This window comes from Gouania willdenowi, chromosome 6 (genome assembly GCF_900634775.1).
Source record: "Gouania willdenowi chromosome 6, fGouWil2.1, whole genome shotgun sequence".
Lineage (NCBI taxonomy): Eukaryota > Metazoa > Chordata > Actinopteri > Blenniiformes > Gobiesocidae > Gouania > Gouania willdenowi.
In genome coordinates this window covers 53,896,985-53,917,225 of record NC_041049.1, presented here as the reverse complement: position 1 = coordinate 53,917,225, position 20,241 = coordinate 53,896,985, and the positions used below count along the sequence as shown (strand labels likewise).

The window sequence follows — 20,241 nt, the reverse complement described above, 5'->3', positions numbered from 1 at the left end:
TTTTTTTTAGTGCAAACTCTTAACTATTGCTATGCAATACTGATCTTTATTGCAATGTTAATTGTTACTTTTCTTATCCCCAAAAAATAAGGTTAAATCTTATACTTCGAGAAGCAATATATGAGTAATAAATATATTTTTAAAAACCAATGCACATCACAGGTCAGTCAGTTGGTCTGACATGTATTTCAACTACACATGAAAGTGCACTACACTACATGCTGTGTTAACTTATGACCACATATGCAGAGATGGTTATGAAATAAAAAAATAAAAATAAAAAAAATCAGTTAAGTGGAGAATTATCGATTTTTAACATTGTAACCTAAATAAATGAATAAAATAAATGTGATTATATAGTGAATATGATACTTAAAAGTTGAATAATGGAATAAATCATAGTAAAACATTAACAAGTCATCATTTCTAAAAAATAATAATAATAATAAATCTGATAAAAGTTTATTTTGGTTAAGAGGTTAATTTTTTGAAAAGTCAATCGCAATACAAGCATTAAAATGTTTGTACAGTTTATGCAACAACACCCTCCAGTCTTACACAGTACAATATTTGACCTAAACTCATAACTAATATTAATTCTGATGATATTCTGAGCATCAGTTGGTTTGACTGGGTAATTTAGGAGATGATATTGGACATCCAAAAAAACACACAAAACAAACAACAAAAAAGACGATTTTCAACATCCAAAGAGAAAACCGAGGGTGTGTTGTAAATCTTAAAATAAGAGAACAGAAAAGAAGGGAAAAAAAGTTAGTGTCCTTGCATGCAGGGGGGAGAACAATGACAGAAATGAATGGTTCAATACCTACAAACTAAGAGCAAAGGAATTAAATTGGGAATTGAGTCGAATATTATGGATTTTACATTCGTTTCCGGGGCATTTTATTTTGAAATCAGCAAAAGGAAATGTGCTCGTTATGGGAGATTTCATGAAGTTAGCTCATTGGTTCACAGCCTCACTTTAAGTATTATACAGAAATCACGTCTGGGCAGCGGCTAAGAGTTATTGTTTAACTCGTGCGGTACGTTGTTTCTCCTACAATCTGTCTTTATATCTTTAGTTTTATATTCAGGCGCTGAATGTTGTCTTTGTGAAGAGCTCCGTAAACCGAGCATGCTAGGTTTGCAAAGCAAGTTGGTTGAATTTACGGAACCGTGTTATCATTAAAAGCTTCTGTTCTATTATTCTAAGGTATTTCTGGACTTTATGTCTTATTTTCAATGATGGGGGCTAAATAATCATTTGTACTGTTTATATAAAGAAGAGAGAGATTAGCCATTGGCAGAGCTTTAGCTTGGGCTCCTCGTTGCTTAGTAACAGAAGTAGTTTCTGATTGGTTGAAGCAAAGCCTGTAATTCTATTAGCGCCGCAAAATTACTAATTGTTACCTTCTTCTTGCTATTATTGAACCAGTTAAATAGTTTGTTTTGAAGAAGATTCAAAGTGCTTGTTATCATGTGCATAGTAAAGAAACATTTTTCCCTGCACAATGAAATTGCTATTTTGCTCACCACACTGGATTCCACAAAAAAAGGAAGAAAGAAAGAAAGAAAGAAAACAAATTTGAAAAAGAAAAAAAAAAGTAAAAGTAAAATTTGATGTGATGAACAAAATTCCAAAAATACATTTAATGCAAATTGCTTGTATATATTTATATATATATATATATAGTGTGCAGAGAGCAATAAAGTGCAGATGAGTTGAATTTGACTCACTATGTCACTTATTATTGTCCACTAGAGGACACAATTTGGCATGTCTTTCAACGGCTCGTTGGTCTAGGGGTATGATTCTCGCTTTGGGTGCGAGAGGTCCCGGGTTCAAATCCCGGACGAGCCCTATGTTTTTTCTCTTGGTCTATGAAGAACACGCCTCTCAATCCATTTTAATCCAAGTCAATCTCATACATATTTTTCTTTTCCTGATCAAAGATACTGGACAAGCATCATGTTGGTCCCTATATTCACCCTGAAGCTAAACCACAAGATTAACCCCCGCATGGTGACCATTGGGAAATTTGACGGAATACACCCATGCTTGACGGCAGCTACACAGGCTGGAAAGGTAGTAGAAATAAACTCACTTTTATTACAAAAGTCAAATGTTGCATTGTAAGTTTCCTCTTGATTTCCATCACAAATGATCGCACATGCTTTGGACAGGTCTCTAGGTTTTTCTGCTTTATGTCCCTCTTTTCTTAATGGCTTCACTTTCTCGTTGAAGGTATTTATTCACAACCCTCATGCTCGTGTTCAAAGACCAGTAGCTCATCGGCTCAGCCAGAGTACTCAAGACTCCGACATCGCACTTCTCAACATCAACCAGGCCGTTACTTGTTTGACTGCTGGAACTCTTGGACCCAATACCACTGGAGAAACATTGTTAGTCGGATCCCAAACGAACCTCCTTGCTTATGACGTTCATGACAATGCAGATATTTTTTATAGAGAGGTGAGCGGGCAATCACAATTTTAAACCTTTGTACAACTTTATACTGTACATTATGTTCACATCCTGGGAGCCAAACTGCTTAAAACAGCTTGTTTCTGCTCTTTATGGGGTGTAGGTGTCAGATGGAGCCAATGCCATAGTGTTGGGAAAACTTGGAGGCCTCCCTTCTCCTCTTGCCATCATCGGAGGGAACTGTGCCTTACAGGGTTTTGACTACGCCGGCAACGACCATTTCTGGACTGTAAGATACAAACCAAGCCTCAGTTTCTATTTAGAGATGATTCATAAAGAAAATCCTAAGTTGTGTAACAGATTACTTTAAATCAATTGTTTTAGGTAACGGGAGATAATGTTCGATCTCTGGTGCTTTGTGACTTCACGGGGGACGGGAAAAATGAGGTGAGTCTTCTGTCGTCCCTTCGGTCAAAAAGTATCTCTTGTTTTCTCTTTCACCAACTGTTTAATGTTATCATCAGTACACGTATATGTTTTTGTTTTATTAAGCTGTTACATAATTCCGCATATTGTTTTGACAGCTTCTGGTCGGCTCTGAGGACTTTGACATTCGCGTGTTTAAAGAAGACGAGCTTGTCTCAGAAATGACTGAAAATGAGGTAAAATGTTTAGTTCATCAATATATCAATGTGTGCTAACAATTAAAAAAAAAAAGTGTCTATTTGTATGGTTGTAGTAACCCCCGGTGCTATTGGTACAGTTACCAAGGTACAAGTACGTAGCGTCTTAGGGTTAGGGTTTAGGTTTAGGTTATAACCCAATATCGCAACAATTTTTAGGGTTAGGTTTTAGGGTAAGGTTTAGTCTTAGTCACGCGACCTAAACTGGCCAATGACTGACCTATCACGTGACCTAAACTAGCCAAATAGGGGCGCTGCGTATGGACAGAATGTCGGTATATTGATACGGCAACCGTAAGGATAGCCACTGCCAAAAAAGAACATTTTCCACTGATTTTAATTTAAACACCATATTTCTTACTTCATTCATGTATTTCTGTTCAATGCCTGGTAGTAACAATCGTTGTCATTGCACCAGTGTTTGGTGATGTTTTTTTAGAGTAACTTTGGTGCTTTTTCTTCTCCCTCCACTTGCTCACTTCAAAGACTGTAACATCCTTGTGCCACATGCACGGCAGCAGGTTTGGCTATGCCCTGGCTAATGGCACTGTTGGAGTGTATGATCGCACTGCCCGCTACTGGAGAATCAAGGTATCACACACATGTATAATATAACTAAGATGTGTCTGTTTAATATTGATCAGTTTGCATGGTATTTTGTTTTTCCTTTTTTTCTAATTAATATAAATCTGTATTTGACCTTTCAAATCATCCTTTTGTAACTTGTGAAACATTTTATTAGGGTTGATTCTGTTGTAATTATAAACTGGTGATGAATCTCTCCTCTTTTAATACAGTCCAAAAACCATGCAATGAGCATTCATGCCTTTGATTTAAATGCTGATGGAGTTGTGGAGCTAATCACTGGCTGGTCCAATGGAAAGGTCAGTGTGCATGAATACCATGCCCTGCGTGAAGGGATTGGCTCCATTAGGCTTTGGGTTTCTCAAGCATTCACATTTTCCTTTGATCACTTTTTTTTGTCTATTTTTATTTATTTTTTTGGTGACAGATTGATGCTCGAAGTGATCGCACAGGTGAGGTCATCTTCAAAGATAACTTTTCCTCCTCTGTGGCTGGCGTAGTGGAGGGCGACTACAGGTTGGATGGACAGAAGCAACTCATTTGTACCTCAGTGGAAGGAGAAGGTAACCTGACTACTATTATATTTGCTTTTATAAGTTTATAGTTTGGTATCATTGTTTGGTAATGATTGTATTTTGTAGTTCGTGGTTACCTCCCTGCCAGCAAAGACCTGAAAGGGAATCTTATGGACTCGAGTGCTGAGCAAGACTTGATCCGAGAGCTCAGCCAACGCAGACAGAACCTACTGCTGGAGCTCCACAACTATGAAGAAAATGCTAAGGTGCACATTCGCTTCGTTTGGAGGACAATTCAAATCTCAAGGCCTTTATTTCCATATAATGCTGTTGCATAATATGGAAGTCAGTGTCCTGTCTATAGACACGCCCACTCATGAATTTGCATAAGTAGGCCACAAATCAGCCTGTTTGTGTAGAGTTGCTCAGAAAGTGACTTTTCAGAGGCTAAAACTCTGGAAAACAGGCGAGTTTGGGAAAATAAACCACAAATACTATGTTTTTGAGGTTTTTAGAACAAATGGAGATGGGTGAAAAATAGCATGACATGGGACCTTTAACGTGTATCTATACATAATATTATAAAAGTGTTTTTTGTCATGTACTATGACTTTCTAATAAACAATGTCATTGTATTCTTTCAGGGCGTGTCGGAGACAAGCGGTGGGATTGGTGTAATACCAGCCAACACTCAGCTCCAAACAGCACTTTCTGTCAAACCAGCGACAGACACCCAGAGGGCTCATGTAGAGCTCAGCATCTCAACACCTAATGGTATGTTGCCTCAGTGTGACCTTAATGCATCATAATGGTATGTTAACTGATTGCCCTTGCTGAGCATGAGCTCATCTGACATTGAATTTCAACATGATTTCTTTTTCAGAAACAATCATCCGTGCGGTGCTTATTTTCGCTGAGGGAATATTTGAGGGCGAGAGTCACGTTGTCCATCCCAGTGCTCAGAATCTGTCCGGCTGTGTCCGAGTGCCCATTGTTCCACCTAAAGATATACCTGTGGATCTTCACATCAAAGCATTTGTTGGAGTTAAAAACAGGTGGGGCCTGATTGTAAACTTCACTTTGAAGAATATTAGTAACACTTACTGTATTTATATTGTACCCTTTTCCATCTCGACAGCACTCAGTTTCATGTGTTTGAAATCACCCGCCAACTGCCCCGATTCTCCATGTATGACATCACAACAGACTCCTCAGCTGACGTGCCAACGGGAAAAGTCACTTTCACCATCAACGACCGACCCCAGCGGGTAGGCTGTTTCTACTGCTCTTCAAATGCAGCACTGTCATTCTCATTAATGGTTTTTTTTTTTGCTTTAGTGATTGTGTATCTGTAATAATGCTTTCATGTATGTGTTTATGTCTAAAGGTAGTATTGTGGCTGAATCAGAACTTCCTACTTCCAGAAGGAGTGGAGAGCCCTGACGTCACCTTTAATTCTCTTCGAGGAGGCGGACTGTTGTCCTTTAGCATGGCCAGCAACGGACAGGTACAAAAAAGTAAAGAACCAGGAGTTTAGATAAAACTGTTACTGTTTTTTTCTGGTAAAATTTGTTTTACTATCAAGAAACACAATTTTTTTTTACACTTTCCTACCAAACTAGCAAGGCTTCAGTCAATGAAAGTGACAGTACAGAACACTCTTATTGCACACATAATAATGCCCCCCCCCCCCTTTTACTTCAATTTACAATAAGATGAAAAATATTGTTTTAATGTGTAAAGACCTTTTTATGAAAATAAATTCAAACAATAAATAATTGAGAAACCGATGATCTAGTCCTTTTTCTTCTTCTTTTTAATCTTGCATTGCATTACTGCAGTCATTGAAGGCAGGTAATAACTTAGCATAAAAAATAAAATATTTGCAGCTAACCACATTCAACTATTAGGTCACATTTGCTAGCATGGTAGACAAAGTCAATCAATGAACAGGGATGTTTACAGAGCATGCTTTAAATCTTATGATGGATTATACTGTAATATGCATTATATGTAATTTATCTTCTCCTACTCAGATCACACTGAGAACCGATGACATTGACCTTGCTGGAGATTTGGTCCAATCACTGGCCTCCTTCTTGGCTATAGAAGATCTGTCTGCAGAAGCAGAATTCCCCACATATTACGACGATCTTCATACGACACTTACGGAGGTTTGACTTTGTTTGCCCCATATATTGTCAATTACACTTCTGTTTATTATCACCCACCACAAAGTGTGGAAGGGGGATATAGGTTTGAGCTCGCTCCGTCTGTGCAGTCGTCTGTCCGAGTTAAAGGGGACAGCTTTTCTCAGTAACTGTTCAAGAGAGGATAACCAAATTTGGTGTGTGGCTTGAAGGTATCAATACCTTGATGGAGTTCGAAAATGAGAAGCGCACAATAATTTTTTCCGGAGTTATTGCCCTTGTTCCGTTTTTTATACTCTTCGAGATATCTTCAAGGGGACAGCTTTTCTTAGAAACTGTTTAAGATAGTAATTTTATAATCTGATGTGATCCTATTTTCTTATGTATACATTTAAGTTCTTAGATTTAGGACATTTAGGGAAACGTTGTGAGTTATAATGACAACCAGTCTGGCGGGGGATGTTGATGACTGTCTTCTTGTTTTTAATGGAGTGATAATTCTAATGACTGTAATAGTTCTGTGACTCAAAACTCTTTTTTTTCAAGCTTTTTTTTTCAAAATAAGAAGAGGTCAATTTAGCTTGTTTTTTACTAGTGTAGATAAATCTATGAATTAACAATGCTTAAGAAAAGACAAAAGACAAAATATTTATGCAGCATTTTTTTTACTTTACCTTTTTTTAATTGTAGCAAGTGAAGCTCAAAAATCTTTAATTCTAAATATTAGCCAATTGTAATGCCCAGAGCAAGGATCTGCAGAGTGCAAACTGTGTAATGACTTTAAGAGCCAGTCCTGTCTTTTCTGGTGTGATTGGAGACTAAAAAAGAGAAAGCATGTACATCTTTACTCAAACTTGGGCAAGTGGTAATAATTATGGTTAAAAATAATAATGAATTAAAAATAATAGTTGAATACATTAGCTAAATTGTTGAAATATGGTAATAATTAACCAAAAAAAAAATCGTTTCTTTTTTGTCGAGTAAATTTGTCTGAAATGTCATAATTTTTTCTTACAGAACAATATGTCGTTTTTATCCTCAGTCCCAATGTGTGGATTGTAGGAAGTGAATCAGTAACCTCCTCTTGTGGAAACATTTGCTTTGTGTGTGATCTGTGACCATTAATATGAGAAAATATGACAGGCATCATGAGCGCTGTAATATAACTGTGTGTTTTAGGTGGATGAGTTCCACTCTGTCCATCAGAAGCTAACCGCTGCTATGGCTGACCACTCAAACTACATCAGGAACATGCTGGTGCAAGCGGAGGATGCTCGCCTTATGGGTGACATGTGAGTCACAACAAGAAACACAAAATGTGTACAAAAGTTCTTCAGGAAAACTAGCTGTTGAATCCTGATCGATTAATCACGTCCTTTGTTATTAATTAATTTATTCTTGTGTAGGACAACTATGAAGAAGCGTTACAGAGAGCTGTACGATTTAAACCGTGATCTCCTCAATGAATACAAAATCCGCACCAACAACCACAACGCCCTTTTAGTTTGTCTGAAGTCAGTGAACCAGGCCATTCAGCGGGCGGGTCGACTCAGAGGTGGGTCACACTGTACCACACACATTTTATTTATTCACCTTATAGTCCTGCTTTTTATATTTTTTTAAATGAACTATGTGCAGGAGGACATGGGCAGGATCATATTTAGTTTCATGGTTGTTTGTTAGCTACACAATTTGTTTATCTGCTGTTTATTAAAAGCCCACAGCTGTGATGGAGTGTAAACATTAATTTGATGGAATGCTTTTCAGCTGTGTTCTCAGCCATAGTGCTGGAGAGCTTTTGCCCTGCATGTTTGGGATGTCTTTGTGCTACAGCAAAGCTTGATGCAATCTCGTTTTAATGAGATTAGAGGAAAGAGGGATAATTATGAGACATGCACATCCGAGGACAATGAATAATAAAAGGGCTTGCACGATACTTACGCTAATATTCTTTTTAGCTGCTAACATGTTTTGTTTTCTCATATTATTATCCCCCGCCACAAAGTGTGGAAGGGGGATATAGGTTTGGGCTCCCTCCGTTCGTGCGTCCGTCCGTTCGAGTTAAAGGGGTCAACTTTTCTCAAAAACAGTTTATGATAGGATAACCAAATTCGGTGTGTGGCTTCAGGGTGTCAATAACTTGATGGAGTTTGAAAATGAGAAGCAGGCAATTTTTGTGTTTTTCCTCACTATTGGTGAGTTTGTTTGTTTTGACCTACCACTGTTGCCGTAGTAGTCTTGAAAGCCCATGGCCTACTGGTCTCTACTAATTAAGTTCTTGTATTTTTGGCATGAAAAAACTCATGCTTGTGAGTATGTCTAAGTGTACTGTTAGATAACACCCCTAAGACTGTGTTTGTGAAAGTTAAACATAAACGGTGTGTTATATAAATAACTGTCGATCGCGGTAAATGTTAGCATAAGCATATACATGCTTAGTGTGGAAGGGGGATATAGGTTTGAGCTCCGTCCGTCCGTGCGTCTTTTGTCCGTCCGTCTGAGTTAAAGGGGTCAGCTTTTCTCAAAAACTGTTTAAGATAGGATAACCAAATTTGGTGTGTGGCTTCAGGATATCAATACCTTGATGGAGTTTGAAAATGAGAAGTACGCAATTTTTTTTCCGGAGTTATTCTTGTTGTACTTACTAGAATCACATTTCAAGTCTTGCCTCATTTCTAATTCTGATTTAGTAAGGTACAATAGATGACAATGAATCACTGTAAATTGTTTACATGTGAGCAGTCTTTTTTTTTTTTCTGATGTTGCATTTTACAGTTAATCTAAAGATAACTCTTGTTGCTCCTCTTAAGTGGGAAAACCCAAGAACCAAGTGATCACTGCTTGTCGAGACGCCATCAAGAGCAACAACGTCAACGCTCTGTTCAGGATCATGAGAGCAGGCACTGCTTCTTCCTGATAGAACAAAGTATTGGGTTACTACTATACACTGTACTGTAAAGATGTTTTTGAAACAAACTTTTTGTGGATTAACAACGTGAAGTCTTTAGGACTCTGGAATGGAGACACTGTTACAGCCTTAAAATGTCTACTTTGACTTTGCCTGGCAGCAAAATAACTGATGATCTTATCATTAGTTTTATTAAAGGGTCTGAATATTACAGTTTGGGCATAATTTAACATAGTAGAGGTTTTCAAAGGTGTTAAGTGAGTTATATAGCACTTAGCTGTGGTAAAACTGGACCAAAACACACATAATCTTACTCTTTACAGCAAAAATAAACAACTAAGACATTTATATCCTAAAGATTATATTGTCCATTTATTTAAAAAATAAAATGTGAAAAAAGGTTGAACATTTGGACAAAATTACAGAGTGAGAGAATGTGGCACTGGTGCAAATGTCAAAGATGTTTAGAGGTAGAGCAGCTGTGACTTGCTTTCTCTCCTATTGGAGACTTGTGTAACACTCCTCCATGTATCTCATTTTTGTAGCCAAAGACTTAAAAAAATACTGTTATTAAAGAAAAACATTTTATTGTGTGTTTTTACCTTTTGTAGAAAGTATTTATTAAGTGTATATGTCAATTAGGGCTGCACATTTAATCAAATTTTCAATCTTGATTGCGATTTGGTTTCCAAGATCAAATTAACCTGATCATCAGCAATATTTACATTTGAAACACATGCCCTGCACTCTGTAATAGTGTATTTATTCAGTTAGTTTTTGGTTCATTTTAAATTATTGGGTTATTTTTTCATTTTTTTTTAACAATAATTCTTATTTAAAGTGTCATTTTGCACTGGAAACTGTACACATATTGTATTGTTAGTGTAATAAAAACACAGATTTTTTTTCCCCCTAACATTTTTAATAGTTGTGATTATAATCGTGATTGATAAAAATAATTGCAATCATTGTTTTGGCCATAATTGTGCAGCGCTAATGTCAATACTGTATGTGTCTGTGGCAAAAACTCAATAAATTAATTACTAAAAAAAAAGTCTGGCACCACATCTATTTTCACACATTGTTACACACTCAAAACAAAATGATTTGTTTCCTTTTTTTTTATAATAAGCACAATATATTCTACAACCTCACATCTCACCCTCACTGCAAAGCAGTCTATTCTTCCCCACCTTTTCTATTTCCTGCCTTGAGTCTCTTCTCCCTGCTCCCTTTCTCCTCCCCTTTCCCCTCCCCCTCCACTTAGGTGAAACACTGCTCTCCCTTTTTATATCCTCCCTCTAATAAAAGTTTTCTTACCCTTCCTTAGGCGATGGTCACAATTAAGCAATAAAATAAATCAATGTATTTTATTGCAATAACAAAATATGCATTGCTGTCTCATAATGATTGCACTTCCTGTGGTGTTGACCTTTGACAGCATGTGCAGACAAGAAAAAAAAAAAAAAAACGATTTGTTAACCTAAAATAAATCTCGTTGGGCAATGACTCAGCACCTTCCTACTTCACCTCCTGCAACATCAACTTTCCTGCACCTGCGGCTAACCTTTAGTTTTAAAACCCTGGTAAGATAACTAAACCAACAAAAACACTATTTTGGAAGAAAATAGAGATTTCAATTGTGTGGGGACAGATTCATTTAACCACCAATGTGCTGGTTAAATATGCATGATTTATGTGTGGCAAGAAATGAGCAATTTAGCATGTGTTGATCATGTGTTATCAAATTCAAGTTACTTTTTGGAGCCTTTCAAATACATTAACTAAAAAAAAAAAATTCTTTATATAACATTGAGTTCATGTAAACAAAGATGCATACGAATTTGAAGATGCAAGATACTGTTTTATTTCAATTTATTTTATTTTAAACTCTTTTTAAGTTTCCATTTACATGATCAATATAAATCAAATTAAATCAAACATTATTCTATATCATTTTAACTGTGTATCATTTAATACACAAAATGGCTCCTTGTGGAGTAAAGGTTGCAGACTCCTGGTTTAGCTGAATAGTTGATAGAATTTGAGAATTTTAAGTGTAATTAGATAAATCTGCTAACGCTGCTTTAGGGAACAGTTCAGTCTCTACTATTCTACTTGCTGATGCGCTTGTGCACCCACTGACTGAGCTCTAATGGCTCCACATGTGCAAGGATTTTAGGGAAAGCCCCATCCTGTGCAGCCATAAATTACATTTATCACTGTCTGTCTGCATTCTATGGAAAGTATCATCTTTCCATAGAATGCTTAACAGCTTGAAGAATGCAACAAAAAAAAAGTTTATTCCCCTTCATGTTTTAATTACTCATTAAAGGAATCCTTCATGAAAGTTCCTTCTTTGAGGAATTCCGAAATTAAACATAAACTGTTTGAAAACTGCTGAGGAAGACAAAGTTGTGACGTATTTTTCTCCTGTGCTGTGCTGGCATCTGGCCTCAGCGCCATTGTGGATCACGTGGTCATTAAAGGGTAACAGTGTTGCCTTCAGGTGCGTCTGGACAAGCGAGTTCTCCTAAGGAATCAGTGTCACCTGTTTTTTAAAAGAATACTTTTTACATATGATGTACATAAACACAACGTTGTTTTCAAAACAATATAAACTTCGTCAAATGTATTATTGATTATCATTATATTCAGATTAAACAATAAATAGCGTCTGAGTTCAACATCAGTCTATCTGCTTGCTTGTAAATCAGGTGACAAATACAGACCAGTTTGTTTGTTTATTTTTTTTTTCTTTGTTTTAATTTAAAAAACAAACAAACAAACAAACCTATAACCAACTAAAAACGTTTTGCAGCGGTAGCAGCAATAAATACACATTAAATATAAAAAAATAAATAAATAAAAAAAACGCCAACAGAGACATACTAATGACACATGACTAAATCCTGAAAGCAAAAAGATCCATAGAAATAAAAAGAATATGCAAAAAACTTAATGTAGATTATCTTTGAGCATGTTCTTAAGTGGGACCTGGAAGTGAAAAGATAACTGGGAAGTAAGGTTTAAGACATAAAATAACATATTGAATTATTTTAAGAAATGTGGAATAGCCAAATTTGAACAAACCATTCCTCACAACGTGAACGCACCATGCAACATCTGCACAGTCAGCAGGAGGAGAGAGAGAGAGAGAGAGAGAGAGAGAGAGAGACAGCTGTGTAATGGGTGGGGAGAAGTCCTCCTCCTCACCGTCATTAAGCAACATCTGGACTGTTCTTTGCTACATTTCTCACTACATTGTTGTACCTGAGGACTCACAGTCTTTTCGCCGTGTGTGTGTGTGTGTGTGTGTGTGTGTCAGACTGGAGGTTCTTATACTACCTATAGTGTGAACGTGATCCTGCCTGAACAGATGTTTTCACTTTGACCTCCTCCTTCCTGACTGGTAAGCTTTAAAGTATTGCATTACTGTCCTAAGAAAACTACCTCAAACACATCTTTTGATATATTTTTTTAATAAGAAAGAGGAGAACTGGTGGTTTAAAATGACAGTTTGCTTCAGAACTTTGATGATATATGTCTATGTCTATGATGATATATGTCTATGTCTATGATGATTTCTCCTTTAATGTCACACAGCTGTGATTGATGCCTAATCAGGATAGCTAGCGCTAATAAACTGTTAGCTCACATACCAGTGGTGTCTGCTGAAATGAAAAATACTGTTAATTGTTGGTACATGTTGTTCTTTAAGGTAGTTTGTACCCCATGTTCCTTTCCATAAGACAGACACTCCCCATCTGAGGAATAAGAGTCCAGCCCATAGAACAATGACAATGTCACTCATTTCTCAAACATGGAAGCAAAATAACCAAAATTGCTCTTCACTTTTATTTCCTGTGGTCGTCCTATGTTTGTTTTGATGCTTTTTTTTCTTCTTATTTCTGGACATTTTTTTTTTTTTTTTTTTACTGATTACAAAACTCTCAGAAAATAGTTGAATGTATTTCACGCACAAGTCTTATTTTTCATTGGCTGTATTTATACACTATAGACTCCAAGCTTTCATCCAAAGAGTTTCTTTTCATTTTTCTGTGCCAGTTAATCTGGCTTGGGGTCACAGAGTGCAGGAGCTGTTCCCACTGACGGGAGGGAATAGCCTGGATGGGTGGATAGAAACAGATCTCAGGCACGCAGCCATACTGTACACACTTAAAGGAAATTTACAGGCTTAAAAAAAAAAAAAAAGCCTAATACACATGTGTTTGGAATGGAGTTGATGTTTACTGTCATTGTTTTAAAAATGACAAAAAACTTTTAGCAGCTCTTCTTAATAATTAGCAACAAGAAATAGACATTCAATAAGAAAACAACAATAAAATGTAATTAAAGAGAAAATAAAAAAAAAAAATAGTGATAATTACATAGTGATGGTAGTCTGAAAAACATGTACAGGCACACGCACACACGCACACACACACACACACACACACACACACACACACACACACATATTACTTTTAATTTATTTATTTTCCTTATAATTCATGTTTTTGTTGTAATTTTAAAAATCCTAATTTATGAAAAAACAAAAAGAAAAAAAAAATTCTGCTGTGGGCCAAAGAAAAGACTGTGTTTGGCCAGATTTGGCCCTCAGACCTTGAGTTTGACACTCCTGCTCCACATTAAGGTTTTACCTGGATAATTAACACAAAACCACTATTTATTTTTGCTTCTACTGTTCCTTTTTTTTTTTTTTTTTTTTATAAACTCTTGTTAACTACTTCCTGTACCATCACAGAGGAAGTTATGTGTATAATCATGTTTACAGCAGTGCCTACAGGTTCACTGTGGAGGCCTTCTACAGTAACACGTGCTGCTGTTCTCATCATCACATGCTGATCACTGCTGTTGCTTCTCTCTCATCAGGATGATCCCACACATCATACACGAGAAGAAACACTGACAAAGACACAAGATGGACGAGTACATGTTAGAATGCTTCTCAGACTTCACAGTTTAACTGTACGTGGGAGAAGCTGGAGATGAACCTGGATGAGACCAATCAGCAGCAGGAATGTCAGCTGATACCTGAAGCATGAAACACAATGACGGGGAGAAAAGAAATCCTTTGTTTTGCTTTTTGATGATGAAAACTAGATGACGTACGCCCTCTGTGTGAGTTGTGTGTGGTGACGATGAAGAAGGTGACGATGGTGTCAGTGAGGAGGCTTCTTCATGTGAAGGGAGATGTGTTGTGTACATTTCTCCTGCTGGTGGTCTTCTGTGTGCTGCTCTATGCCCGGCAGGTATGGAGTGGGACAGAACAGCTCACTTTGCCTCCTTTTGTGTATTCTATGTTTCTAATTTAATGTCGACTGTTTCTCCAGGCCGCGCTTTCTTCAGGGTCAGAAGATACGATGTTAAAGCTGGAGATTCATAGCGCTACAAGAGATACGAGCTCCAATAGCAGTGAACTGGTGACCAGCAGAGCTAAAGCTACTAAGGATTCACCAATGGTACAGCCCTATTTATTAATAACATACAACAACACTGTGTATTTTTCCTTTTGCCCATGTGTGCATTTATTATTCATTAAAATTAACTTTGCCTAATCAGCTGTTGTTAAGGTCTGATATGAAACGGACTTTTTTCCTAATGCTTTTAAAAAAAACATTATTACTTTTTGTCTTTGATTCTTGATCAGATGATAGAACACAATCATAAAAAGTGTCCTTAGCACATGCCACATCACACTGCTTGTGATCAGTGTAATAGTGTAAACTAAACACACACAATATGATTGTCTAATTTCCAAGTCCATTCTGCCAAAATAATCTCAAATGTTAAAGTTTAAAGCAAAAGTCATGATTAAAAAGAAATGTTCCATTATTTTTAATTGATTATTTTGTTATTGAAAGCCAGTTTTAATTTAAAATGAAGGGAAAAAAAACTAGCTGCATTTTCCGGGTTGAACTCCAGCAGTGGTAATGTAGTTCCCATATGTTAGTGTACCCCAGCCTAGCGCCCAATGAGAGCTAGTGATAGGCACCTGCAGACCCCCACAACCCTGAAAAAGTAGCAAGCGGGTCGGAATATGGATGGATGGATGGTATTTTGTTACCTTATTGTATAGTTTTCTCTTATTTAATGTTTCTAGAGTAATTTTATGTATTTTTGGATTCATTTCTGTGCGTTTTTGTTTTCATTTTGTGTATTTTTCTGTGTTTTTCTGTTATTTGACACGTTTTTGGAGTAATGTGTATTTTTGCTTGTTGTTTTATGTTTTTTTGATTCATTTTTGTGTGTTTTAGATTTTGTGCATTTATTGTGGGCGCCACACAAAGTGAGACCGAGGGCCTCATGCGTCCCCCGGGCCACCAGTTGCCCATGTCTGCTGTGTAGTATATTTAATGGCTTTTGTTGGTCATTTATTGTTATTCTCAACGTTTTTGTTCTAAATATTATTTATTATCTAATTTTTTTTTTTTTTCACTTATTTTGTATTTGTTCCTTGTCTTTAGTCTTAAATATTTTCTCTCTTTCGGCAGTTCCCAAACACCCCGTCCAAGTCGGCCCCACCTCCATGTAAGACAGAGTCCAAGACTAAATCTCCTCAGCCTAAATCCAAACCTCAGAGCAAGTCAAAAACCAAACCTAAGCCCAAAAAGAAGAACAGTAAGCCAACAAAGGCGGCCAGGAATCGCCTGCCAACGTTGCCTCCCTTTGACTTTGAGCGCTACCTGAAAGAGAAGGACAAGAGGAACTTTAAGCTGCTCATAGACCAGCCAGAGAAGTGTTTGATTAGGGCGGCAGAGGAGGAAGAAGGAGGAAGACGAGGCTCTTGGGTTGCTCCTTACATGCTCATTGCTGTGAAATCTGTGGCTGCAGATTTTCACAAGCGTCAGGTAATTTATGCTAAAAGATAAACATGTTTTATTTTCGTGTGTTGTATCTAATCAATTAGATTCTGTCATCAATAACATTTATTTATGTTGCCTTGGTTTTCTTGGTATAACATAATTTCCCCCGACAGTCATTTTTGGAGTTTCCAATTTGCCTGTTGGAGTGAATGTGATGTGTGTCTTCATATTTTCACTCAGTGATAGACCAGTGTCAATAAAGTGGGTAAATAATATGTTTTTTTTTTTTTATAAAACAAAAGAACAAAAATAAGCAAAACAAGATTGAATCTATGATGAAGAGTTTTCCTAAACATCTCTAAAATGAAATTGTGCTTAAGACAATCTCTCGTTAATTGGAGAAAAACTTAAACTTATAAGATTATTTTCACATCTTACATCACAAATAAAAGTACTTAATACTAATTCTTTGGGTTATTGTGTCTCTGGTTTCTCTAAAGGCTTTTTTTTATTGAAACCACCTGTTTGTTGCTGCACATCAAACAGGAGCATAAAACAGAAGCATTTACAGGCCAGCTGTTAACAGATGTAGTGCATTTTACAGACGTAACAGGCATTTGCAGATTATGTCAACAAATGAATGCAGCACTAATATTAATATTGGACTAAAAACATTTGAATTAATTAAAAAAAAAAACAAAAAAAAAAAAAACAGAGTGGAACAAAGAACTGGAATAGAGGCATAGAGGAAGGTTGGAGACATTGAAGAGTAACTACAATCCAAAAACAGGTTCAACTTTTGACATTTTAGTCAAAGTATCTCAATTTGGCATATTGGTATTGGCATACCAGTTGTTCTGGTAGCTGGAGAGGTGCCAGGGCACTTCTCGAGCACTGTCGAGGTGCCCTTAAGCAAGGCAGCAAACCCCAACACTGCTCTGGTGCGCTCCCTTCATTGTAAAAGCAGTCCCACTCTGACATCTCTCCATTAATGCATGTCCACAGGTCCTGTTTGTGCATGTGTGTGATTCGGGTCTATGTGTGTGAGAAGCATGTCCCTAAAAATAACAGAGTGCAATGTAATTTCCCTTCAGGGATTAATAATGTAATTCAAATTTAAAAATTCAAAATTTTGTTGTAAAAATGAGTGACTGCCCTCTATGGGTTGAAACCCGGCTATTACAATCACATTTTTGCCATTGGCTAAGGCGGAGGTTTGTGATGTTTTGGTGGTTTCTTTTGTCACCCACCACTGTTGGCCCCGCCCCTTCTATAAAAACTAGCACCTGTGCATGCTTCAATCTGTGATGAGTATGTTGGATTGAGAGAACTGTGAATAGAAAGGTATAGTGAGTATTGAGTAGGTAGCTAAAGATTGTTCAGTACAGACTGAGCGTGTCTTAACTGCTCCAGGAGCAGCCTTTTTGAATTTCCAGCCTAGACGCACGTCAGCCAAAACATCAGGGTTTAGATACTATTTCATGTTGACCCTGTCGTAAACTGTTGTGGAGAATAGCAATGGATAAACAAATGAAAGAACAGCCTCAGGAACAAACGGAACCAAACAAACCGAATGAAATTCTACTGTGTTCAGTCAAAGGAAAGTATCCAGTGAAAAGGAAAATGTTTTCAATTTAAAAGTCAAAGCAAGTTTAGTTGCCTTTAAGAGTTCATAGAAATCTAAAGTACCTGAGTGACTGAGAAGCTTCATGGACTAATGTCTAGTGTTCTCTACTCTAATGTTTCCCAGGTTGTTCGTCGCACATGGGGTAAAGAGGGCCCTTTCCAAAATGGTGTGACCATTCGTACAGTTTTCCTGCTCGGCGTTCCAAGGAATCGCTCCTCTCTGCCACTGTGGGATCATCTCCTAGCCTACGAGAGTGAGACCTTCAGGGACATCCTGCTCTGGGACTTTGAAGACACGTTCTTCAATCTGACCCTGAAGGAAACTCATTTTCTCGAATGGGTCAACAGCAGCTGTCCTGACGTCAAGTCAGTACTGATGAATGTGCAGTGAATGAGGAGTGTGATGCTCCATGAATTTGGTTTTAATTCTCGTTGCTGGGATTCCTTCAGGTTCATCTTCAAAGGCGATGCCGATGTGTATGTGAATGTGGAAAACATACTGGAGATGCTCCAAGGTCAGAAACCAGACAGAGATCTGTTTGTGGGTGACATCATCGTCCACGCCAAGCCAATCCGCAGGCGTTCTTCCAAATACTATGTGCCAGAATTTGTGTATGGAGGCGGTTTGTATCCCAACTACGCCGGCGGAGGAGGCTTCGTCATGTCGGGATTTACAGCACGAAGACTGAGTGCCGCCTGCCAGCAGGTACGTCAACGTCACACAGACTTTTAAACAGTTCTTCTATTCACAACAATTCTTCTCGTTCTTCCAGGTGGAATTGTTTCCAATCGATGATGTATTTTTGGGAATGTGTCTCCAACTTATCGGCATCAAACCTTCCCGCCATCAGGGATTTCGAACCTTTGGCATTCCCCAACCCTCAGCAGCCCCCCACCTTCAAACGTTTGACCCCTGTTTTTACAGGGAACTCATGGTCGTTCACAGCCTCAGTGTCCCTCAGATCTGGCTGATGTGGAGCCTTCTGCATGACCCCGAGCTGAGCTGCCACAACAGGACCAGCACAACCTCATGGCCCTTCAAGTGGAGGGACGGAATGGAGGAAATGGAGATACAGGAGACGGACTACGAGGAGAGGCAGGTCTTTGTCACGCACTGACTTCCTGCAGGAACAAACAGGATTATGTTCTTCAAAAATACTTTAACACCAGATCTGAGTCCACTTTAAGGTCTTTTGATGTGGTCAATAAATGTGAGGAAACTTTATCTTTCAAGGGGAAATGAACTGGCAAAGGTTGAACATATTTCAGAATATTTATTAAGGAGACCCAAATGTCCCATTTCTGTTTGAAGTCATTTTAACAAAAACTTTGACATCCTCCGATTGTGTTTGGTTATATGCAGATGAAAATATTTGCATTACTAATTAAATTTTCTTCAGCTTTAGCTCCCCCCCTTCAGTTCACCCCCGCGTCAGTGAATGCAACATTCATAGTAATCAACGGTAAGTACCACAACGCTCTGAGGCTGAAATCATGTTTTCAGAACAGGAACACAATGGAGACTTTTTGTGCTGTGGTGTAAATCACTGCCAGAGTTCCTTCTTATAGCGCTGGATAAAAGCACAAATGGAGAGCAGCATTATTCTTTTCCTGGAGGAAGAATAAAATACGCCTAAATAGAAACCAGCTGTATGATGGGAACCAAGTGGGACCCCAGGACTAACACACATGGATGTGGTGAAGCGACCTCTGCAGAATGCTGGTGGAGGACGTTCTTTCATATAAAGTGTAATTATCACTGTCTGTTGATTTATTAAGTGACATTTCTGTTTCTCTTTATACCACAAGATGTATTTACACCCCCCCCCCCACTGAAACCATCTCATTCACTTGATTTACCCCAAATCTAACTAAAGACAGAGCTTGGGATTTTAAAACGCATCGTTGTAAGTTAGCTGCACTGATGCTCCTTTCCTCTTGGAAATTTTCCCAGGATTGATGTCATAGCACTATACAATGAGGTCATTTTAATGTAGAAAAGGGAATAACACATATAAAACAACAACAGTAGTGTTTCTTAATTAGCCATTTGGTTCTCCAAACAAATCCCATTTCTCTTTTGAAGAAAACCTTTTAGTAATTTTCATTATTTATCTTTTATTTCACCCATATTGATTCATTCTTCTTGCTTTTTTTCCTTTTTCTTTTAAAGTTAGCTCATCCTTGTTCTTCGATTTTCCTCTTTCAACATGTTTCAGTAATATTACACAATAGCCTACACAATAATACACAACCTTATTTTTTGTGTTATTTTACAGTCAACACTTTCTGCTTTTGGACATTAGCCATGCTACTTTGCTTCATTTTTACAAGGACTTTACTTTTAAGCAGATTTTAGCCATAGCATCATGACATTGTGTCATAGGTCGTGAGAAGATTCGTCAGCACTGGATTTTACTGCTCACTCCAAAAATAAAATAAAAAATAATAGAAATTTTAAACAGAAATGGAATATGTTTAAGAAGAACGGCTGTGAAATAAATTTGTTTACATGT

General features: G+C 37.5%; 2 protein-coding genes and 1 non-coding gene across 3 annotated transcripts; all 3 read left to right on the top strand.

Moving 5' to 3' along the window:
• The first annotated feature begins 927 nt into the window (after positions 1-927).
• Positions 928-10,050, top strand: bbs2 (Bardet-Biedl syndrome 2). Its single transcript, XM_028451070.1, has 18 exons — positions 928-1,046; positions 1,957-2,089; positions 2,249-2,476; positions 2,592-2,717; positions 2,813-2,875; positions 3,013-3,090; positions 3,598-3,702; positions 3,909-3,995; positions 4,124-4,259; positions 4,338-4,477; positions 4,856-4,985; positions 5,095-5,266; positions 5,350-5,479; positions 5,599-5,718; positions 6,248-6,385; positions 7,541-7,653; positions 7,768-7,916; positions 9,172-10,050. Exons 2-18 carry the CDS (start codon positions 1,973-1,975, stop codon positions 9,276-9,278), a joined length of 2,139 nt encoding a protein of 712 aa, XP_028306871.1. The 5' UTR covers positions 928-1,046; positions 1,957-1,972; the 3' UTR covers positions 9,279-10,050.
• trnap-ugg (transfer RNA proline (anticodon UGG)) lies at positions 1,793-1,864 on the top strand. Its single transcript has one exon. It is a non-coding gene; the product is annotated as a tRNA-Pro (tRNA).
• A 2,432-nt stretch (positions 10,051-12,482) lies between the features above and the next one.
• On the top strand, positions 12,483-19,484 carry b3gnt9 (UDP-GlcNAc:betaGal beta-1,3-N-acetylglucosaminyltransferase 9). The gene is made up of 7 exons (XM_028451071.1): positions 12,483-12,681; positions 14,166-14,545; positions 14,627-14,755; positions 15,788-16,144; positions 17,850-18,091; positions 18,176-18,431; positions 18,499-19,484. Exons 2-7 carry the CDS (start codon positions 14,435-14,437, stop codon positions 18,841-18,843), a joined length of 1,440 nt encoding a protein of 479 aa, XP_028306872.1. The 5' UTR covers positions 12,483-12,681; positions 14,166-14,434; the 3' UTR covers positions 18,844-19,484.
• Positions 19,485-20,241: the final 757 nt, after the last annotated feature.

What these genes read in the sequence shown, in the direction of transcription:
- bbs2 (XM_028451070.1), top strand. Translation starts at nt 1,973, where the DNA reads ATGTTGGTCCCTATATTCACCCTGAAGCTAAACCACAAGATTAACCCC. An exon ending in CAGAAATGACTGAAAATGAG is followed by an intron (nt 3,091 to 3,597) that starts GTAAAATGTTTA and finishes CTCACTTCAAAG; the next exon opens with ACTGTAACATCCTTGTGCCA. An exon ending in TTTGTTGGAGTTAAAAACAG is followed by an intron (nt 5,267 to 5,349) that starts GTGGGGCCTGAT and finishes CCATCTCGACAG; the next exon opens with CACTCAGTTTCATGTGTTTG.
- b3gnt9 (XM_028451071.1), top strand. Translation starts at nt 14,435, where the DNA reads ATGAAGAAGGTGACGATGGTGTCAGTGAGGAGGCTTCTTCATGTGAAG. An exon ending in AGCAGCTGTCCTGACGTCAA is followed by an intron (nt 18,092 to 18,175) that starts GTCAGTACTGAT and finishes GGATTCCTTCAG; the next exon opens with GTTCATCTTCAAAGGCGATG. An exon ending in TGAGTGCCGCCTGCCAGCAG is followed by an intron (nt 18,432 to 18,498) that starts GTACGTCAACGT and finishes TCGTTCTTCCAG; the next exon opens with GTGGAATTGTTTCCAATCGA.